Source organism: Pristis pectinata, chromosome X (genome assembly GCF_009764475.1).
Source record: "Pristis pectinata isolate sPriPec2 chromosome X, sPriPec2.1.pri, whole genome shotgun sequence".
NCBI classification, from domain to species: Eukaryota; Metazoa; Chordata; class Chondrichthyes; order Rhinopristiformes; family Pristidae; genus Pristis; species Pristis pectinata.
This window is the reverse complement of record NC_067450.1, coordinates 13,275,890-13,299,848: the sequence shown is the minus strand read 5'-3', so window position 1 is coordinate 13,299,848 and position 23,959 is coordinate 13,275,890. Positions and strand designations below refer to the sequence as shown.

Below are 23,959 nucleotides of genomic sequence, written 5' to 3'. Positions count from 1 at the left end.
TGTTACACTGTGATACTCGACAGCACTCACTGGGATATGGAATATCCCACAGCACTCATTGTTATATTCTAATACTCCATGGCAGGTACGGCACTGACTGGGGCATTGTTACACTGAAATATCCTACAGTGCTCATTGTTACACTGTAAATTACCATAATACTTGATGGGACACAATGTTGGTTTCTGAGGTCAACTCTCACTCCAATAAACCCCAGTGACTATAAGTCTACTTGACCCAATCTCTCGTTATCTGTCACTCCTGCCATCCCAGGGGTCAGTCTGGTGAACCTTCACTCAACTCCCTCTAGATATGGAGACTAAAACTGCACACAGTACTCAAGGTGCAGTCTCACCAAGGCCCTGTACAATTGCAGCAAGATATCCCCGCTCCTATACTCGAATCCTCTCAGTGTGAAGACCACCATTTGCTTCCTTAACTGCCTGCTATATCTGCATATTCACCTTCAAAGACTGGTGCACAAGGACACCCAGGTCTCGTTGTATCTCCCTCTTCCCCAATCTATCACTGTACAGATAATAATCTGCTTCCTGCTGTTGTCACCAGAGTGGATCACCTCACATTGATCCACATTGTCTGCCATGTATCCCCCCACTCCCTCAACCTGTCCAATCAACCCGGAGCTTCTCGACATCCTCCTCAAGGCTCCCCCTCCCACCAGCTTTGTGTCTCCAAACCTGGGAAGATATTGCCTTTAATTCCCTCATCTAGATCATTATTTGACTCTCGCGCTCTATTTTCCCCATTCCTAATCAGTCTCCTAGTCCTCCTTTGCTGAATTCTAAACTGCTCCCTCGGGTTTGCTACTTTTTACAGCTCTACTCCTTGGACCTAATACTATCCCAAATTTCCTTTGAAATCCTGGTTTATTTGTGTGCCGGACAGGAATGAGCGATTGTTGTAATTGATCCGTGGTCTCTTTAAATGCTCACCATTGCCTATCCACTGTCATTCCTTTGAGTAATGTTCCCCAATCTATCACAGCCAACTCATGTCTTGTACCTGCATAGTTTATTTAGGTTCAGAACCCTCGTCTCAGAATCTGCTCTCTCATTCTCTGTCTTAATGAAGAAGGTTATGGTCACTTCTTCCCAAGGGATCCTGCACCAAGATTGTTCATTAATCATTTCTCATTACACAATACCCAGTCTAGGATGGCCTGCTGATTTGGTTTGCCCAATCTCTATATAGATTGAAGTTGCCCATAATTACAGTTGTAATCCTGAAAGTCCCTCCCCAACAGCACTGTGGGAGCACCTTCACCAGAAGGATTACAGCTGCTCAAGGTGGCAGCTCACCCCTGCCTTCTCAAGGGTAATTAAGGATGGGCAATAAATGCTGGCCTTGCTATTAATGTCTATATCTTATAAATGAATAAGAATATTCAGCCCTGAGCCTCTTCTGATATTCAAGCCCTTGCTTGCAGTTGTCTTGCAGCATGTCTGACATCTCACCTGGGATAAGTATTCCCAAACAAGCAGTGAGAAGACTGAAAGTTCATTTGCTGGTCATAAATTCCATTCCTCTTCCTGCATAGAATTGCAAATAAATGCAACTGATAAAATCTGGCTGAGCATTATGGTCATTTGTCTCTTTTCTTTGCTACAAATTAGTGCTTTGTGGTGGTCCTGCTGGGCCTCCAGCACAACCAGGAGCAGAAGGGGAGGGCCAGAAGGCAAGGTCAATGTCAAGGGAGGCTAAAGGAGGAGAGGAGTATGAGCTGTGCCCTGGAGAGTCTATCCTCCCCACAGTCTTATGGAAACCATGTTCTTAGCTGCAGCAGTCTGAGGAGAATTGCATTGGGAAGCAAAGGTTTTCAAAGCCATTGAGAATCTCACAGCTTCTGCAGAGGGAGCTCCAGTCATGCATCCATACCTGGGCTCTTCTGGCTGTAGTGGTGATCAGTGCCAGCCTGAACTACTTCACCAAGGCAGTGCCTCAGTTGGCCTGGCAATCTGCCGGAGAACGGATGGCAGATGTCCCATCATACCCTTAATGCAGAGCCATGATGGCAGTGGCCTGAGCTTTTACAGGCACTGGTGACCTCCTACTCTACTGTGATTGAAGCAGAGACCTACCATCAGATGCTACACTATGATCAAGTCATGAGTACTGACTCTAAGGTAGGCTCAAAAGACGTGTGCAAGGTTGGAGTTCGGCTCCCACACCATTCTTGATATTGCTCAAGCTTTCGGACATATCCATCTTTTTCTAAAGGCTTTTCAAAGTATTTTTTTGAGTCTCCCCTTTGGGGAGTAGATACACACTAATCTTTCACCTTAACCCGCTTGCAGTACAATGACCTAATGATCTCAGTTACCTTATTTTTGATGCAAAGTGCCAGGATTTGAGCTTGTGAATGTAAGTGGCAGGTGTAGTGTTTTCTTATCAACTTCCTTGCATTCCCATGCTTCATCAAGCAGGGCCTGGCCGGGTGGAATGCCTTGTATTCATGAAATGAGGAAGGTTATGATGATGGTTTGGGGGAGGAATCTGATTAAGCAGTCAACATTTGAACCAAGTGGATACTATCAGGCAGAAAAACTTGTAAAATGAGAAGAGGTGGGATGTGAGAAAGTTCTGAGCATAGCCTCAGCCTCAGAAACCACCAAGCCACCAGTGATTAGTAGCTCTATTGACAGGCAGTGGCTCTTCTTCTAACCAATAGCTAGTGGGTTCAGAAGAGGCCCCTTCTGGATTGCTACTGCAGCCAGCGCAAGAAAATAGGAGCAGGAGTCGGCTACTCTGTCCACCAAACCTGCCCCACCATTCAATATGATCATGGCTGATCTGTCCCAGGCCTCATCACCTCTTCTGTGCCAGTTCCCCATAACCCTCAATCCCCCCCAATCTTTCAAAACTTTATCTACTTACACTTTAAATAATTGTAATGAGGTAGCCTCCACAACTCCCTAGGGCAGAGAACTGCAGAGGTTCACCAGTCTGCGAGAAGAAATTTCTATATACTTTGGTTTAAATGATCAGGCCCATAAGAAGTCATAGAGAGATACAGCATGGAAATAGGTCCCTTAACCCATCGAGTCCGTGCCGACCATCAACCACCCATTTACATTAATCCTACATTAAATCCATTCTCCCTATGTTCTCTCAATTCCCCCCAGATTCTACCATTTCCTTACACACTAGGGGCAACTAACCTACTGACTTGCATGTCTTTGAGATGTGGGAGGAAACAAGAGCACCTGGGGGAACCCAAAGGTCAGAACCCAGGCAGAATATGCAAACTCCACACAGACAGCACCTGAGGATAGCATTGAACTTGGGTCTCTGACTTTCTGAGGCAGTGGCTCTCTTGAAACTGTGTCCCCTCATTCAAGGTTCTCTGCTGTGAAAATATCCTGAAGTCCACCCTGCCACGTCCCTTTAGGACCTTCTATCTTTCAATAAGATCATCTCTCATTGTTCTTAACTCCCACGGAATACAGACCTGACCTGTTTAGCCTGTCTTGATAGGACAACCCTCTCATCACAGGAATTAGCCTGGTGAGTCTCTTTTGGACTACCTCCAATGCTACCATTATCCTTTCTAAGGTAAGGGGTTCAGAACTGAGAGATCCAATACCAGAGGGCGTGCATTTAAGGTGAGAGGGGGTAGATTCAGAACAGGCGTGAGGGGTATGTTTTTTACTGAGAGAGTGGTGGATGCCTGGAATGCATTGCCTGATAGGGTGGTGGAGGCAAACTCATTGGGGGCTTTTGAGAGGGGCTTGGATGGGCACATGAATGAGATGAAAATAGAGGGATATGGGCATTCTGTAGGTAGGAGGTATTAGCTATGTCGGCACAACATTGTGGATCGAAGGGCCTGTTATGTGCTGTACTGTTCTGTGTTCTATTACTCCAGGTGTGGCCTCACTGACAGTTGTAACAAAACTTCCTCATTTCTAAACTCCAACCCCTTTGCAATAAAGGCCAAGATGCCATTTGCCCTCTTAACTACTTGCTGCACTGCCTGCTAACTTTCTTGTGATGCATGCACAAAAACACCTAGATCCCTCTGTACTTCACTCATTTGTGGTCTTTTGCCATTTAAATAATCCACCTTTTGACCTCACGCTTCCCCACATTAAACTCCAATTGCCAGTTTTTCACTCTCTCAATCTATCTACATTCAGTTGCAGAGTCACAATATCTTCATCACGACTTGCCCTTTCACCTATGTTCATGTTGTTGGCAGATTTCAATATCTTATCTGCTGCCACCTCCTGTAGGTCATTAATATACATATTATGTAACTGAGGGCCAAAAGTTGATCCCTGGGGTACGCCACCAATTCTATCCTTCCACCCCAAAAAAGGCCCATTTATTCCAACTCTGTTTTCTATATGCTAACCAATTTTCAATCCATGCTGACACGCTTCCTCCAATACCATGAACTCTTACCTTGTGCATCAACCTTTCACATGGCACCTTGTCAAATGATGTTTGGAATAACACCATCCACAGATTTCCCTCTATCCACCCTGCTTGTTATGTCCTCAAAAAACTCAAGCAAATTTGTCAAACATGATTTGCCTTTCATTAAACCACATTGACTAAATTTTATTAGATTAAGATTTCCTAAATAATTGGTTGCAAAAAAAAGATTTCTTCTAGAGAAAGGGAAAAATATTAGTCATGATTAGTGTGTCATCAACATTTGCACCAGTCTTACTGTGCCCTATTTTCATCCCACATTCCCATTGGCTCCCCACAGATTCTACCACTTTTCACACTCAGGAGCAGTTTGTCGAGCTGCTGTCTAACAAGACCAGAGACCCAGATTTGATCCTGACTTCGGGCGCTGTCTGTGTGGAGTTTGCACGTTCTCCCTGTGACTGCGTTGGTTCTCCTGGGTGCTCCGGTTTCCTCCCACATCCCAAAGACACATGGGTTGGTAGGCTAATTGTCCGCTGTAAATTGCCCCTTGTTTGTAGGTGAGTGGTAGAATTTGGAGGGAGTTGATGGGAAGGTGGGGAGAACAAAAAATGGAATTAATATAGGATTAGTGTAAAATGAGTGGTTGATGGTTGGCATGGAATGGGCTGAAGGCCTGTTTCGATGCTGAATCTTTGTGTGACTCTGATCTTATCTACATACTAGGGGCAATTTACGGTGTCTAATTAACTCATCAACCAGCATATTATTGGGATGTGGGAGGAAACCCTCCTAGTCATAATGAGAATAGACATCACTGGAGCTCAGGATTGTACCTGGGTCACTGGATCTGTGAGGCGGCCGTTCTTCTAGCTGTCCCACTGTGCCATATGGTTCAGTCTGTGTGCATGAAATGGCTGCTGTGCTTGAATATGTGTAAGGTGGGTGGGAGTGTTAAAGTTGTGGTACATCTAAGTATAGTAGTGCTTGACCCAGATTTGTATCTGCTTTCCTAATATTCGGATGCGTTGTCTAACCTTGACCACATAAGTGATGTCATTAATCCTATTATGCCAATTGGATCTGCTCATCAAACAGAACTCCTTTGGCCACTTCATGTCTTCGGTCCTTCATCTCAGCCTGGTGGGGGGCTTCCTAGAACTTCTAATGTCCAGAACCTCTCTGTGGCTGAGCTCTTCTACCAAGATTTCAAGGTCAGCATCTGTGAATTAGGTTGTCTGTTCCCATTCCTGCCCCTATGCCTGTGTCTCTAATTCTCTGCTCAGGGTTCCAAGGGGAACATTGACTTAGTAGTGGTTGGATTTGGTGGTCACCTCACCTATAAGAGGTGGAGACATGTTGTCAGTGAGTTCTGCACTCATGAAATTACTTGTAACTTGCGCTAATAAGGAAATGAATGCAATTAGCCTTTCAGAGTGCATACACTCTTGGATGAGGTGTGCACATGAGGACCATGTGCCAACAGCACCAAAGTAAACAGACACAGAGTTCCAGTGCAGTGTCATTTTTGGGCATGTTCCTACAGGCAATGCATTTTCCAGCCAACACACGCTGGCGCCACCCAGCTCTACCTCATCATGTCTCCAATGTCTCTGTGCTCCCAAACTGCTTGTCTGATACCAGGTCTCGGATGAAATACAGTTTTCTCCACATAAACATTGCGAATACTGAAGCCATCGTCTTTGACCCCAGTGCCATTCCCTTTCCACCAATTTGATTCCCCTCCCTGGCCATTATTTCAGGTTCACGCTTGATTGGACCACACATCCAACTCGTATCTTCTCCATCACAAAGATTAATATTACTCTACCACAGCTCCTCTGCTGCTGAAACCATCACCCAGGCTTTTGTTATCTCCAGACTCAGCTGGTCTCTTGGCGAACTTTCTACCCTTAACCTCCACCCCACCTCCCTCACCAAACCTTCAAGAAATCTAAACCTGTGCTGTCCATATCCTAACTTGCGCCTTGTCTCCCTTGACCCATCACCCCTGTGCTCATTCTACCCTCCCATCCTTCCCACCAAGTACCCCACTGCCCAAATCCCCACCACCTCAGAAACTCTCCGCTCCTTGAATTGTGCGTTCTCCCTTCTCTTTGTTCCACCATTAATGCTTTTGGACCCTGCTCTGGAATTCCCTCCTGAGACATCTTTGCCTCTTCACCTTCACTTCCTTTAAGACATTCCATAATATTTTAATGTGATTGTATCTTTGTGAATCCCATAGGACATTTTTCAGTGTTAAAGGCATTACATGAATGCAAGTTGTCAAATCTGGTGACAATAATACTACAGTGCTGTCACTGTGATACTGAGTTTGAAAGAAAACCCACAGTTGTGACATTACAATATAGCAGTCCTTCACTGATGATCATGTAACTCAGTGCTTTATAGTTCTTCACTGTATCACTGCAATATACCTGGGGTTTGTCTGATAGTGATATAATAGATCTTATTTGTGAAACTGGTATTCAAAGCCTCTCTGTGTTTTCCTGTCCTCTCACTATTGTATCCTGTAACGTACCGGTGCTTCACTATAAACATAATAGACAGACTCCTACTGTATGACACTGAGTTTCTAAGTACGACATTGACTACACCAATTCCCTCAATATAAATGTGTAATATATTGGAGTGTTCGCTGCGATGCTATACGTGATGTTGCCTCTGGTTTCAGTTTACCACCTTAATAAGCTGGAACACATTAATATTTTGTCGTCATGGTCATATTAACATACCGGGTCAGTCACTGTTCTGATATAATATAGTGGTTCATTATTGTGATACTGCAACATCACAGGTCTCTGTGCAATCATTCAATATATTGGGCGTCCATCTATGAAATGGTGATCCTAGGTGACTCCTTGTGACACTGTAACATTGCAATCCTCGTTGTGTCACTGATGTGCAAGGCTCCAGCTGTTATATGGTAAAATTATGATACTGGCCTGCTGAGGCCCTCATTGTCGCCTGCCAAGCTCTGCTATGACACTGTAATATATTAGTCTGCTCTGTGACTATATGGTATTCTTAGCCCTCATTGCATTAACTCTCTTATGCTGTATAATACTGAGCTTCACTGTTGATCAAAGAATGCTGCAGCACAGATGGAGGGTATTATGCCTCTTTGGTAGTGATACCTAATTGGTCCCACTCCCTGTTCCTCACCCTAGCTCTGTAAGATTTTTGCCCTTTGTGTGTTTATTTAATTCTTTTTTAAAGTTATTCAATTTCCTTCCATCTTCCTTTAAAGCAGTGTGTTCCAGAATGTAGCAACTTATGGTGTAAGACATTTTTTTTAAATGTTCCTTTCTGACATAGAAGGAGACCATTTGGCCCATCGAATTTATGCCAGCTCTCAAAGCAATTCCATTAATCCCATTCCCCCATATATTTTCCTGGAACTTATTCTCCTCACATTCCCATCAGTTTGCCCCAGATTCCACCTACACACTGGGGACAATTTACAGTGGACAATTGACCTTCCAACCCACACGTCTTTGGACTGTGAGAGGAAACTCACACGGTCACAGGGAGAACGTGCAAACTCCACACAGACAGCGCCTGAGGTCCGGATTGTGAGACATCGGCTCTACCTGCTGCATTACTGTGCTGCCCATTTGTGTTTTGTGGTGGTTACCTCAGACTCTTGTCAGTCAATCTCTATCCAATGGTTACTATTTCCTCTGTCACTGAAAGCAGTTTCTCCATTTTTACATTATCAAAACACTTAATGATTTGAACACTTGCATCAAATTTTCTCTTAACTTTTTCTGTTTCAAAGAGGACAGCCCGATCTTCTCAGTCTCCCCACCTAATGAAAGTTCCCTGACCCTGGTACTTTCCTCCTCCCCAAGGCCTGGCATCCTTCCCAAAGTGTAATGTGTTGAATTGCCCATAATATTTCAGCTGAGGCCCAACAATGTCAGAGCCTTCATTCCAAGAACGTAATAAAGCAGCCCTTTTAAAGTGGCACTCTTAATATGTCAGTCTCCCAGTGGGCCACTGAAACTTACCTAAATCTTCAATATGTTACTAATACATTGGTCTTATTTCAGTATCAATATCATGCATTAATTCTTCTCTGTGACAATGTGACATACTGGATACATCACTGTGATGGTGTAAATCACAGGAACAAGTAATGCAGTTTACGAAGAATCTCAATCTCATTATGGTAATGTATGAGACGCAGTATTTACTTAATTAGTTTGGAAACTCACTGTGCTACTGTCATATGCTGAGCTCTCAGTGCAGCAGTGTATTGCACGTGGGCCTTCATCATTTTGACAATATAACAAGTTTCCTCACTATTGAATATAACAGGCCGCCGAGTGTAATATACTGACCTCTCACTCGGTATCAGAACAAACTGATCACTGTGACACGGTAATATATGACAGCTAGATTCCCAGCAGCTTGCTGTAACACTCAAATTTCACTTCCTTAGTGTTGTGCTAATATTGCATGCTCTTAGCATTGCAATCTTAACAATGGCCCCTTTTTATGCATAGAACCGTGGCACTATAGTTTACTGACTTCTCAGTATGACACAGCAATATGCTAGGACAAGTACTTAGGTACTTTTCCATTGTTAATATATGAACTCTTACTGGCATATTCTGTAAAATCATGGTATAATTGAATAAGAAACCCTTGGTTTTCTATTAACTGATAGCAGCCATTACAGCATTTAAAATAAAACATTGGCTTTAGTGCCCCTGGAAAAATTAGGCAAGATTACAGGCTATGATTTGCTGTAAAGTACGTATCCGTGATACTCAGGTCAGGACTGACTTGGGCCCTATATCATGGACTATGCAGCTGAATAGTTTGTCATAGTCCAGGCTCACTTGAGAAGAACTGCTGCTTTAGCAAAGTACAGAAAGAGGTGTACTGCCTCTAAGAGTGGACCCTAACAAGAGTGTGTAAGTCCAAAAAGAAGCAGAGAAACTTGGAAGGGGAAAAATTGTAGTCTATCTTCCTTGGAGTTTAAAATCCATTCCCAGCCAACTGTATGGATTAAAACACTTCAATTCAAGAGCTAAGCTAGGAGCAGGAATTTGTAGTTCAAGTTAAAAGTTAATTTAGATCACAAAATTTTGTACATTACAAAAAGACATGCATTAGATGATTCTTAATTTGATTCCACAGGTGAGAAGCCATTCCACTGTGATGAATGTGACATGCGGTTTATTCAGAAATACCACATGGAACGACACAAACGGACTCACAGTGGAGAGAAACCGTACCAGTGTGAATACTGCCTTCAGGTACTGTATTACAAGAGCCATGTGAATACTACCTACAAGATCTGTATTACAGCAACCATGTGAATACTGCCTACAGAAACTGTTGCAAGAGCACTGTCAATAATGCCCACAGAAACTGTATTACAAGAGCAATTCTGCCTACAGGAACTGTATTACAGGAGCAGTGTGAATCTTGCCTGCACTAACTGTATTTCAGGAGCAGTGTGAGTGCTTCCCACAATACTGTAGTGCAGGAACAATGTGGAACAATTGCAGGAACAATTTTTTTTCTGCAGGAACTGTAACTTCAGCTTAATACTGTCTACAGGAACAGTCCTGCAGAAGCAGTGTGAATACTGCATAAAGAAACTGCCTTCGGGAGCAGTTCGAATGCTGCCTACAGGTGTGATCTTGCAGGAGCATTGTGAACCCTGCGGCCAGGGATGGTATTACAAGATCAGTGTTAAAACTGCCTGCAGGAACTGTGTACAGGGACAGTGTGAATACATCCTACAAAAGCTGTTTTACAGCACCAGTATGAATACTATCGACAGGAACTGTATTACAGGAGTAGGGTAATTCCTGCTTACTAGAACTATTACTGAAGCAGCTTCACTATTTTCCACTGGAATTTGTATTATAGAAGCAGTCTGCTTCCTGTCTGCAGGAACAATGTAAATACCACCAACAGGAACTTTCGTACAAGAGCAGTATGAATGTTGCGTGCGGGGACTGTATTACAGGAGCCTTGTAAATGTAGGAGTAGTGTGAATACTGCTTACAGAAACAGTATTACATGAGCATTATCAGTGCTACTTGCAGGAACTGTATGACCATGCTGTCCTGCTGAAAGGAACTATTTTATAGGAGCAGTGCCAATACTGCCTATGGAAACAGTATTACAGGAGCAGTGGCAATACTGTCCAGAGGAGCTGTATTGCAGAGGTTACCTGAATATATTGCCTCCAGGAATTGTAATGGTAAATCTGTGTGGGTGTCTGCTCCAGTTCCCCAGTGCAGGTATAATGTCTGTTCTTTGTACGAGAACTACATTTCAGGAGCAGTGTTAATGCTACTTGTAGGAACTGTTGTTGGATCATTGTGAACGCTATTAACTGTTGCTGGAAGCACTGCACAAACTGCACCCATAATGTAGTTCCTGTAGGCAGTATAGTACTTCTGTAATACAGCTGCTGTTAGCAGTATTCGCACTGCTTCTTTATAATACTTCCTATATGCTGTGTTTACGCTGCTTCTGTAATACAGGTAAATCTTTACGGAGCGCTGTCAAACTGCTTGCAGGAACTGTATTGTAGGAGTAGTTTAAGTACTGCCTTTTGTGAGCTATGGTGCAGGAGCAATGTGAATACTGCCTAAAGAAACTGTATAACAGGATGAGTGTGAATGCTGCTAAGAAGAATTGCATTACAGCAGTAGTGTAAGTGCTACCACAGGTACTATTTTACACAAGACGTTTGAATGTTGTGTATATCAACTATATTACATGTGCAATCATAGAAGAGCAGTGCCAATCCTGCCTGCAGGAATCACAGAGGTGTTGTCAATATTTCTTGCAGGAACTATTACAGTATAACCCTAAGTACTGCCTTCTGGAATTGTATGATAGGTGCATTCTTTAGAGTGCCTCTGGGAGTTGTGTGGCAAGATCAGTGTGAGTGCTTCCTTTAGCATGTGAAGAGCAGGAGCAGTAGGTGTAATTTCTACAAGAACTATTTCACTAGCAGCTTGTATGTTGCCAACGGGAACTACCATTTAGGACCAGAGATTTGCTACAAATTAAGAAGCTACTTGGTCCACTGTGTCTACGCCGGCTCCCTGTAGAGCAATCTCATCAGTCCCATTCCCCCTGCTCTTTTCCCAGAGCCTGACAAATTATTCTGTATCAAGTATCTATTCACATCCCTTGTGAAAACCTTGATTTCCACCACCTCCATATGTGGTGAACTCCAGATCATCACAACTGTTTAAAGAGGCTTTTCCATGTATCTCCCTTGTATCTTTTAATCAATATTTTAAGTCAGTTTCCCCCAGTCCTTGAACCATCTACTAATGGAAGCAGCTTCCTTCTATTTACCCTCTCTAAGCCCACCATAACCTTGTCCACCTCTATCAAATTTCCTCTCAACCTTCTTTGCTCCAGGAGGAACAGTGCAAGCTTTTCCAGTCTAACCCTGCAGCTCAAATCCCTCATCTCAGCAACTATCCTCATAATATTTTTCTGCACCCTTTCTAAGATTTTAACATCCTTTTCAAAGTTAGGTGACCAGAATTGGATGCGGTGACCTAACATGCGTTTTATACATGTTCAACATAACTTCCCTGCTTTTGTACTCAATGTCAATGCAGTATTTATTTCCAAAGAGCAGTCACTGTTTCCTGCCAGAACTATAAATTACAAGAGCTGTGTCAATATTGCATACAACAGAAGTGTCAAGACTGGTTAAGGAAACTTTATGAGTCCTGTGCTATTACTGTCTCCACAAGCTCTATTACTGGTGCCATGATTATATTGCCTGCAGAATATATATGTTACAGAGCAGTATCAGCTTTGCCCCCAGAATCTGTATTACAGGAGCACTGTGAATACTGCGACAGGAACTGTTACTGTATTGTGACTCCTGCTTATAGTGACTTTTACTGTATTGTTCAATGTTGTCTGTATTTTGGGGCCGTGCATCATGCAGCCTTAGTCACACAAAGTTCATTGCGACACAGCTGAATGCTGCCACATGAATGATGACAGTCCAGCCCGCATTTCCCCGCACGTCATCTGCCACAATTCCAACATCCTCTCTGAGGTGGGAAAAAACCGCAAGCAGCTTCAATCTCCCAGTTTACAATGACTTGGTGAAACCACCACAGAAGTGTTTAAAATCACGCCAGCTGTTCTGGGGAAACAGTTTGTGCCTCGGCACAGACCTGTTTTCTAGACGGAAGGAGCTAGAGGGTACGTGCAATGCAGAAAACCAGGACCTTGACAGTGACCCAACATCAAAGGTCCCGCACTTCAATCTTCCCCTGAAGACAGTGGATAGCCTTCAACAAAATCCACACAGGCCATGGAAAATGTGGTCACCTGTTCCGCAACCGGAAGATACTCTATAACCAAAGGTGCCCCTGCGGCCCTGAGTCTGAAACCGTGGAACACATCACTTCAACCTACCTACCATCCAGGAGTGAAGCTTTTCATTTCATACAAGAGAAGGTGACAACTCAGAAGAACTGTATTGCAAGGGCAAAACTGAAACAGAAACTGTGTGAATACTAACTACAGGAAGAGTTGTACAGCAACACTGAATGCTACCAACAGGAAGTGTATTACAAGGGCAGTGTTAATACTGACAAGAACATTTACAAGTGTAGTGTGAATACTAGCCACAAAAACTCCATCCAGGAGCAGCATCACTACTGCCGGCCGGAACTATATTACAGCTGCAGTGTGAATGTTGCCAGCAGGACATGTATTACAAGAGCAGTGTGAATACTGTCTTTAGAAACTGTTTTGCCAATTACTGGCCACAGGAATTACTCCAGGAGCATTGTGAATTTTGCAGACACAGGAGTCTGCAGATGCTCGAAATCTGGAGCAACACACATGGAACTACGTTGCAGAAGCATTGTCGATGGTGTCTGCAAGAATTAATTTCCAGCAGCAATACTGCTAATACTGCCTCCAGAAAGAATATTACATCTGCAGTGTGAATATTGCCAAAGGAAAATGCATCACAGGGCATTGTGAATCCTGCCAACAGGAGCTATTACAGGAGCAGTGTGATACTGCCTCCTGGAATTGTGTTACCAAGCCAGGGTGAATACTGCCTACAAGAACTGTGTTACTTCAGCAGTGTGAATGGGGCTTAAAGAAAACTGTATTACATTGCAGATACAGCTTATGGGAACATTACTGTATTACAGGAACATTCTCAATTCTTCTGACAGGAACTGCATTATTGAAGCAGTGCTAATATTCCCTGCAAGAACTGTTGCAGCCACAATATGTATAGTGCTGACTGAAGCTTACAGGAGCACTCTCAGTTTTGCTTCTGGGACTTGCACAGCAGAGGCAGTGTGATTACCGCCTGTAGGAACTTTATCACAGCAGCCTAGTCAATACTGCCTATCAGAACTATATTACAGGAGTATTGTCAATACTTGCAAGAACCATATTTCAAAAGTATTGTGAATATTACCTGCAGGAACTACACTGCAGGAGCAGTGCCAATGCTGCCCTGCCAGATTCTGTTATATGAGGCTGCACCAACACTGCCTATAGGTGAAAACTGTCTACAGGCACTGTGTTGAAAGTGTCAAGAGGAACACTAGTACAGAAGCGAAAAGAACTGTATGGCAGGAGTGGTCTCAATAGTTTCAACAGTGTCTTTGTTCATTCAACCTGAATTACTGGAGCAGTGTGAACACGACCTTTAGGAATTTTGTGAGAGGAACTTTGTCAATTCCGCCTTCACTGCAAGAATTGTTCTACAGGAACACATTAGTATTGACTGCAGGAAATATTATACAACCTACTGTTTCACTGAGTACTTCCCATATTTCCCAGACGACATGCAGTCCAGACACAATGAGAATATTGACTGTCTGTTACTGTTCTGCAGGAGCAGTGCTAACACTGCTTCACCCTGTGTGTCATGTTTGCTCATTTTGTGGTGTCCTTACCTCTTCGAGGTGGAATTCAAGTACATGGTAGCAATAGAAAGAATGCAGAGGGGATCTACCAGGATGTTGCCTGGAATGGAGGGCTTTAGTTAGAAGGAGAGTCTGGACAGGCTGGGTTTGTTCTCACTGGAGTGTAGGAGGCTGTGGGCTGACCTTACAGAGATTTATAAGATTATGAAGGGCATAGATAAGGTAGATAGAGTCTTTTTCCCAGGGTAGGGGAATTTAGGACTAGAGGGCACAGGTTTAAGGTGAGAGAGTAGGTTTCTCACACAAAGGCTGGTGAATATTTGGAATGAGCTGCCAGAGGAAGTGGCCGATGCAGTTACAATGTTTAAAACGAATTTAGACAGGTACTTGGATAGAAAAGGCATAGAGGGATGTGGGTCTAATCTGACTACTTACCACTGACTCAGTCTTCATTTATTAGCAGAGTGATGGAAGTTGTTGACAATAGTACAATTAAGCAATATTTACTTGCCAATAACCTCCTCTGTTGTCCAACTTGAGCTCCAGCGGTACCATTTGTCTCCAGACCTTGGCCCAAACATGGACTAAAGAGCTAAATTCCAGAGGTGACATGTGAATGATTGCCCATGACATCCAATGAGCCCTGCTAAAACAGAAGCCTGTAGGCATCAAGGGGAAGACGCTTCAGTGGCTAGAGCCATAACTCCTACGAAAGAAGATGCTTGTTGGGTCAATCGTACCAGCCCCAGGATATCACTTCGGGAGTTCCTCAGGGCATTGTCCAAGGTCCAGCCATTTTCACTGTCTGCCAGTTCCCCTCCAAATACACGCTATCCTTACTTGGAAGCATATCACTAGTACTTCATCATCGCTGAGTCGAAACCCTGGAACTCCCTCCCCTGCAGCACTGTGGGAGCACCTTCACCAGAAGCACTGCAGAAGTTCTAGAAGGCAGCTCATCACCACCCTATGGGCAGTAAAGGGATGAGTAATAAACGCCCACGTAACAAAAAAATAATTAACTTAAAAAAATCTGTTATTACATGAACAATGTGAGAACTGCATATGGGCGCTGACGGCTGGTTGAATTATGCCTGTAGATTCTACGTTACAGGAACAATTTGAATACTGCTACTAGTTATTTGAGAGTAATGTGAATGCTGCCAAAGTATGTCTTTTCCAACGATATTGTACATTCAGACTAGAAGCAGTATTTTCTAGGGGCAATGTAAGCATTTTGATGGTTTTTAGATTATAGTCATTATGAATACTTCCTGTCTAATTACTACATGCTAGGAGAATTGTGGATACAATCTGAAGAAGTATACCACAGGAGCTCGGAATATTGCTGTAAGATACTTTATTAGAAACATCATGATAAAAGCTGCCGAGAGCAAATTATGTTACAAGAATAACATGAATATTTTGTAAAATTACTGGACTGCACTCGCAGTCTGAATCCTGTACCCCAGGGAATGTGTCACAGGAACAATAAAAATACTTTCCGCCATGTTATGTCCTCCAGCCTGTCCCCAGAACGTGGCCAGCCACAAAAATGCTGCTTCAAGAAAATCAGTGCTGAAGATCTCGAGCGCCCCACAGAGAGAGCTCTGCTCTGACAGCCTGATGCCCCCAATCAACAGGAATCACAGTGTCCATGTCATTATGGTCTACCCTGAAGTCTGCCATAATTAGCACCTGTGAAGAGACTTGGCTTCTCTACCAGAAAACACTAGGACTGGTTTGACGAGAGTGGCCAGGAGATTCAGGAACTAATTAACCACAAACGCAAGGTGTTCCTGGATTGGAACTCCACCACACCAAGCAAAAGGAATGGTTCTAAAGGCAGCTGAAGGTTGAGGCCCAACAGAAGACTTGTGACCAAAAGAACAGGTGCAGGGAGGGGCAGACGCAGGGAGCACGGGAAGCCCAGCAACTCACTGGATTCTTCTGCACTGTCAAGATCTCTGGCCCAAGCACTGAAGACCCACACCATTGAGAGCCAAGAATGGATAGGGCTTATCAGAAACACAGAGGTAGGCAACACTCACTGAAAGCACCTTAAAGAACTCAGCCGGGCTGTGGTGTAAATATCCTTGACTCTATCCCACAGCAAGTTATCTGATGCAGTCTCACCACCAGCCCAGATCAGCAAGTTGTTTCTCAGTTCACATATGGACAAGACCTCTGAAGCAGGTGGTGTTCCTGTTGAAGTTCTAAAAATTGGCACATGTTTGCAGTCTCATGTCCCTCATCTGGGAAGAGGAGGTCATGCCAGGGTACCTCAAAGGTGCCATAATCATGACCATCTTCAAGTAAGGAGACAAATCTGATTGTGGTAACTATAGAGAGGTCTCCCTCTATCTGCCACAGGGAAGGTCATTGCCAGGTCTTCCTCAACCACCTCCTCACGGTGGCCTGGGGACTGCTCCCTGGATTCTGCTGTGGATTTCATCTATCAAGAAGCACAGTGGACATGATCTTTACTATATGTCATCACCAAGAGAAATGGAGAGTGTAGCACCAACCTTTGCATGACCTTTTCTTATCTCACTAAAGCCTTTGACTCTCAGCTGAGAGGGACTGTGCAAAGTTTTCTCAAAATTGTCTGCCCTCAGAAATCTGGCCCCATTTTATATTTGATATACAATGGTATGCTAGCTATGACTTTAATTAATAGGGCCAGTTAATTTATCAAAGAAGGCTGTGCCATTGCTCCAGTCTTTTTCCCTGCCACATTGTAGTTCACCTGTAATTAGCTTCCTGCTGGAGTGGAGCTAATCTACAGAACGAATGGGAACATGTTCAATGTATGTCTCCTCCACTCCAGAACCAAGGTCACTCCAACCTCTATCATTGGGCTGCAGTACGCAGATTTTGCTTGCGTTTACATGCGTTTGGAAGATGAGCTTCAAGTCATAGTTAATCCGTTCACTGAAGCATACCAGAGAATGGGCTTTTCACTAGCATCCACAAAACCAGGTGTTCTACCAACCTGCACCCAGTGTACAAAATGGACAATGATGAGTCCCTAGAAGATATGGACCGCTTCCAAATCTCAGGAGTCAACTCTCAGCAAAGGCAGACATTGATGATTAAATTTGTCACCATATGCAGTTATGACAGGATAGAAGAAAAGACTGAAGATCAAAATCTTAAACCTGTCATAAGATAACCATCATGACTGCCTTCCTGTTTCAGAGACATCAACAACCCACAGCAGACACCTTAAAGCACTGGATGGATACTACTGATGCTGGCTACATAAAATAATTCAGAGCAACAGCAGGAGAAGGGAACCAACATCAGCATCCTCTCCATGTACCCAGCATCGAGGGCCTAATTATGCTCAACCAACGGGCAGTCCACATCATTCACATGCCTGTCTCCAGACTCCTGAAACAGACACCCAATTCCAAGCTCTGTCACAGAAAGAGGTAACCAGGCAGACAGAGGGACGAAGTCTCCTTGAAAAAGTGTGACATCCCCACTGACTTCTGGGAATCTCCTACCCGTGACCTCTTAAAATGGAGAAGGAGCATTCAGGATGGCACTGAAAACCTTGTGCGTTGGGAGCATGCAGAAGCCCAACATAAACAGTGGAAGGAGCACACCATCTCCCAAATTACCCATCTGTCAAGCACTACCTGCCTCACCTGTGGCAGAGCCTGCAAATCCCGCATTGACCTCATCAGCCACCTCAGAACCCACAGAACCGGAGTGGAAGTAAGGCAACTTCAGTCTGGAGGGACTGCCTCAGGAGAGAGAAACAACACCAGTACAATTTCTAGATGATTACTGCCACATTAAAGAAGCAGTGTGGATACAAGTATCAACACTATGTTAAAGCATTGTGAGTATTGGCTGTAGGTACTGTATTGCCGGAGTAACCTGGACGCTGGTTGAAGTAATGTGAAAACTGTTCAGAATCCTGTATTTCCAAAGAAACTTGTATAATCTTTAAAAGTTGTTACTTTGTGCAGTACAATCGTGGTTGTACCATTGGATTAGTGCAACAATACAAAATGTGACTTACAGCTCTTGTATTACAAAGCAGCTTTAAGGTATAATGTTAAAAGAGCAGTGCCAAGTGTCACCATCCAACACTACAGGTGGGGTGTGGTTATGTTGCATTTTACCAGCAGTGTGTTTCCTGCAACATGAGTATTTGAGAGGAGCCCTGTGCAAACTGCATATATAAATTGTTCCAAAAAATAAATTCACATGCTGCTTAATAGTGTGGAATTATAGGAGCAGTGTAAATACTGCCTGAAGGTGCACATTGTTTAAAGTTTTTACATTATAGAGGCAATGCAGGCATTACATTACAGAACCAATGCAAATACAGCCTGAAGATAACATTACCTAAATATGTGATGCTACTGCAGCAATGCTAATACTGACCAAATCAACTATACTGGTACTGCAAATAGTTCCCAAAGTTACTATAATACAGCAGAATGCAAATATTGCCAAAGGCACCTGTAATGGAGTGACAATGCAAGAAATGCCTATAGGTGCTATTTGCAGCAGCAATGCAAATTTTATTGTCATCTATGTTGTAGCAGCATTGCAAAAATGCCTAACTACTATATTATAGCATCAGTGCAAATATTTTGGGAAGAACCCATGTCAAAACAGAAGTGGAAACACTGTTGAAAAATTCTGTATTGCAGCAAGAATGCAAATATTGCCGTAAGGTGCTGTTTTATGGAAGCAATGCAGATATTACCAGAAGTTAATATACTGCCACATCAGTGTTATAAATTGCTGAAAGCTTTTGTATTATAGCAGCAGTACATTTGTTGCTGATAGATGCTGTATTCCAGCAGCAATGAAAATACTTCTAGAAGTTCCTGAATTGTAGGAGCAACGCAAATACTGTGAAGAGATACTGTATCACAGCAGCAATAAAAGAAGCCAAAAGGTGCTGTATTATAACAGTGTATGTATGGCTAAGTACATTGTATTAAAGTAGTGGTGCAGCTTCTTTCTAAAGGTATTGTCTTAGAGCAACAATGCAAAGATTGCCAAAACATGCAGTCTTACAGCAGCATTGCAGATATTGTTGAAAGGTAATGTATTCCAGGATTGGTGGACGATGGTGTGTTACAGCAGCAACACAGATATTTCCAAAAGGATATGTGGGATCAATGAGTATATTCCCAAAAAGGATAGTATTGCAGCATCAGTGCAAAGATTGCCAAAGGTAATATATTGTAGTAAGGGTGCAAATAATGCCAGAAGTACTTTACTAGAAGTACAATCAGGAAGTACTTTATTATGCAGCAGTGCAAATACAGCACAATGTGCAGTCACGGCAGCAGTGAGAATGTTGCTGAAAGGTACTGTATTACAGGAGCAATGTACTACGTTGCCAAAATGTACTATTTAAGGAGCAATGCAGACATTGTGAAAGATATTCAGTAGCAACAGTGAAGCAAGTATTGACAAAGAGGACCATATTTTACAGCAGCAGTGCAATATTGCAGAATAGTACTGAATAACAGCAGCAATACAAAATTACCAGACATGTGTCAGTATGTCAGCAGCAAAGCAAGTATGGCTGAAATGTAATGCAGATATTTCCAAAATTACTGTATTGCTGCAGCATTGCCTATAATACTGAGAAGATTCTATCACTACAGGAATGCCAATATTGTTCAAATTACAGCAGCAATGCAAGTACTAGCTAGTGGTAGTGTATTACAGCAGCAGCGCAATTATTTCAGAATATTGCAGTATAAAACAGTCATCCAAATATAAATAATGACAAAAAGGTTCTTTATTACAACAAGTATTCCCAAAAGATACTGTAGTACAGTAACAATGCAAACATTGCCAACAGGTATTGCTTTATAGCTGCAATACAAACATTACCAACAGGTACCACATTACACCTACCATACAAATATTGCTGAAAGGTTCTGCATTACAGTAGCCTTACAAATGTTGGCTAATAGCAGTGTATAACAGCAGCAATGCAAATTTGCCAAATAGTGCTTTATTATAGCAGCAATGCAATTATTGCATAATGTTACTGCATAAAACCAGTAATGCAAATATGAATAATGACAACTTTACAGCAGTAGTGCAAATTTTGCCCAAAGATTCTGTATTACAGCCACAAGGTAAATATCAGCTAATGACATTGTGTAACAGCAACAATGCAAATTTGCGGAATAGTTTTATACTGTAGTGGCATTGCAATTATTGCAGGATGTTATTATATAAAACAGTAAAGCAAACATAAATAATGATCACATTTACTTTATTACAGCAGCAATGTCAATGCACTGTTTTATAGCTGCAATGCAAATATTGCTGAAAGGTGCTGCCTTACAGCATCAATGCAAATATGGCTGTGAGGTACTGTATTATTACAGCATTGAAAAATAATGCTGAGAGGAAATGCAAATATTGTTCAGAGGCATTGCGTTAAAGCAGCAGTGCAAATAATGGCAATTACGGTGAGTTTGCTAAGAACAGTATTACAGCAACTTCGCAATTATTGCAGAATGTTACAGTGTAAGGAAGAGTAATGCAGATATAAATAATGGCAAAAGGTTCTTTATTATAGCAACAATGCAAACATTGACAGAAGGCACTGCTTTAGCTGCAATATGTTTACAAACGTTACAGCAGCAATGCAAATATTGGCTAATGGCTGTATCTCACCGCAACAATGTGAACTTGTCAATCTACTACATTATAGCAAAAACGCAATTATTGCAGAATGTTACTGTATAAAAGCAGCAATGCATATATAAATAAAGACAAAAGGTCTTATAACACCAGCAATGCAGATATTGCCAAAAGATACTGTATTACAGCAACAATGCAAATATTACCAGGTGTTACCCTATTGCTGCAACATTGCAACTAATGCTGAGAGGTATTCTATTGCTGCAACAATGCCAATACTGTTCAAATGTATTGCTTTACAGCCACAATGTGAATTTGTACTATATTACAGCAGCAGTGCAATTCATGCAGAATGTTACTGCATAAAACCTAATGCCAATATAATTAATGACAACAGGTTCTTTATTACAACAGCAATACGAATATTGCTGGAAGGTGCTGTATTACTGCAGCAATATGGAAATTGCTTACATGTACTGTACCACAGGAGCAATATGGCAGCTGAGGTCATGTATGCACAAAATTCTTTTATGTATGCTGGAACTTTATGAAAACAAAATAACTTTAAAATGGATGTAAAATACATAGATAAAGCAGATAGCAATCCCTGTTTTATCACCATCCTTTCCTTTTAGAGTGTATCTCTAGCAGATGGTAGGCAGAGCACCAGACCTTCGGTCCTGATGGCAGTCTAATGGCCAGAGGCTTAACACCAGTCTTGATCTTGGGGGGAGACTGACAATGAGCGGGGTGCTGGGTCTCTGTCCCTGGGAATGTTAATGGCAGTGAGCAGAGCAATGGGCCACAGGACCTGTGGATTAGAGTTGATGTCTAAGTTGGACACCAGGCCTGGAATGAACAGGGCCCAATACCAATGGCACCTGGAATTGAGTTAATAATGAGCTTGGTACAAACTTCTTGGTGTTTTCTGTGGGGGAGAATATAATGGCTCTGCTTGTTCATTTATAGCAAAAACAGAAAATGCTGCAAATACTCAGCAGGTCAGGCAGCATCTGTGGAGAGAGAAACAGTTAATGCTTCAGGTCAGAGACGCTTCATCAGAACTGAGAAAGAGAGAAAGATAAGTTAGTTTTCATTTGCAGAGAAGATGGGGTGTGGTAGGACAGAGGGAATATCTCTGATAGGGTGAGACCAGAGTTATTGCATACATCATCCAGTTAATGGGTTAATGGAGGCAGAGAAAAAAAACGAACAAAAGCTATGCAATGAGTGCATTTAGAGAGTGGAAATGCAGACACTAGAATGTGAAAAGCTGCCAATTACAAGGCTATAGGACATGCTGAGCAGGTCAAGCTGCACTAATGGAGAAAGAGAAACTGAGCCAACACCAAGATGGATAACCTGGCCATTCTGATATAGGCAGGGAACGGCGTTACCTTCAGTTGTGGAATTAGATACAAGTCTGGAAGGCTGCAACATGTCTGGGACTCGATATCAAATTTTACAACTTCAGGGTAACTTGCTCTCTCTGTCTGTATCAGAACTGGCCATTTCAGTTGCAACTCATCTGTCTCAGTTGTTCTCTCTCCATTAGGACAGCCTGACCTGCTGAGCATGTCCCACAGCCCTGTACTGTATTTCATGCATTTACTGTGTCTGCATTCTCACTCTCTAACTGCCCTCATTACTTAGCTTTAGTTCCATGTTTTCTCTCTCTAACTGCCTCCATTAACCCATCGACGGGATGACCTCTACAATGTATCCTCACAGCAGCCCTGGCTTCCATTTGTCCCCCCACCATCTCTGCAACTTACTATTAATGTTCTCTCTCTTTCCCAGCTCTGACAAAGGATCTTTGAAACATTAATGCTGTTTCTCTCTACACAGATGCTGCCTGACCTGCTGAGTGTTTTCACCATCTTCTGTTTTTACTGCTAAGAATACAGTATAAGAATGGCAACGTAAATAATGCCAGAAGAAATATGATAGCAACAGTGTCCAGGAATGTGTGTAAATGATAGTAATGCAAATATCATGAAATGTAACTGCATTACAGTAGCAAAGGAAATATTTCCAAAGGTTACAACTGTAACAGTAAGGCAAATAATGCAAAAATATGCTTCATTTCAGCAGTAGTATAAATATTGCCAGAAGGTTCTGCATTACAGCATGACAGATCCACTAGGGGTGGCAGTATAGTGCTATAGAGATGGGAGGCCCTTGGAGTCTTTAAAATTGACTACAGATCCCATGAAGTCTCGTAGCATCAGGTCAGATATGGGCAAAGAAACTCCTCCCGATTGCTATCTACTGTCCTCCCTCAACTGATGAATCAGTGCTCTTCTCTGTTGAACAATGCTCAGAAGAAGCACCAAAAATAACAGGGCATAGGATGTACTCAAGATAAATGACCTCAACAGTGAGCATCACCGTGGATTGAGCTGGTTGAGTCCTGAGGTATGTAGCTGCCACACTGGGTCTGCAGCAGGTAGTAAGCAAACCACCATGCGGATGAACCTACTCAGTCTCATCCCCGCCATTCTACATGTTGCAGATTCATCCCCTCACGATAGCATTGGTAGGAGTGTCCACCACACAGTCCTTGTGGAGACAAAGTCCCATCTTCACTCCCTCCTTCGTGTTGTACGGTACTGCAGTTGTACTAAATGTGGTAGACTCAGAATGGATCTGGGAGCTCAAAACTGGGTCAACAACAGCAGCAGAAACGTACACCAGAACGATCTTGTAACTTCATGGCCAGCGTACCCCTTACTCTACCATTGCTCTCAAGCTAGGGGACCACCCCTAGTTAAATAAGGAGTGCAAAAAGATGTGCCAAGAAGCACCAGGTATATCTAAAAATAAGGTACAAGCTGCAGCACAGGACTACATGCATGCTCAACAGCAAAAACAGCATGCAAAAGACAAAGATAAGTACTCCCGATGAATGGATCAGATCCAAGCTCTGCAGCCCTGCCACATTTTGTCATGGACAGTGGTAGACTCCTAATGGGAGG

At 42.8% G+C, this 23,959-nt stretch overlaps 1 protein-coding gene across 4 annotated transcripts in view; it reads left to right on the top strand.

Annotated features, from left to right (window-relative positions):
* The window catches only part of LOC127567046 (zinc finger protein 148-like), a 103,737-nt gene that overhangs the window by 71,729 nt on the left and 8,049 nt on the right, over window positions 1-23,959 (top strand). For all 4 annotated transcript variants that reach the window (XM_052009702.1, XM_052009699.1, XM_052009703.1 and 1 more), the window contains one exon: window positions 9,574-9,692. In XM_052009702.1, coding sequence (XP_051865662.1) covers window positions 9,574-9,692 — 119 coding nt within the window. The remainder of the gene's footprint in view (window positions 1-9,573; window positions 9,693-23,959) is intronic.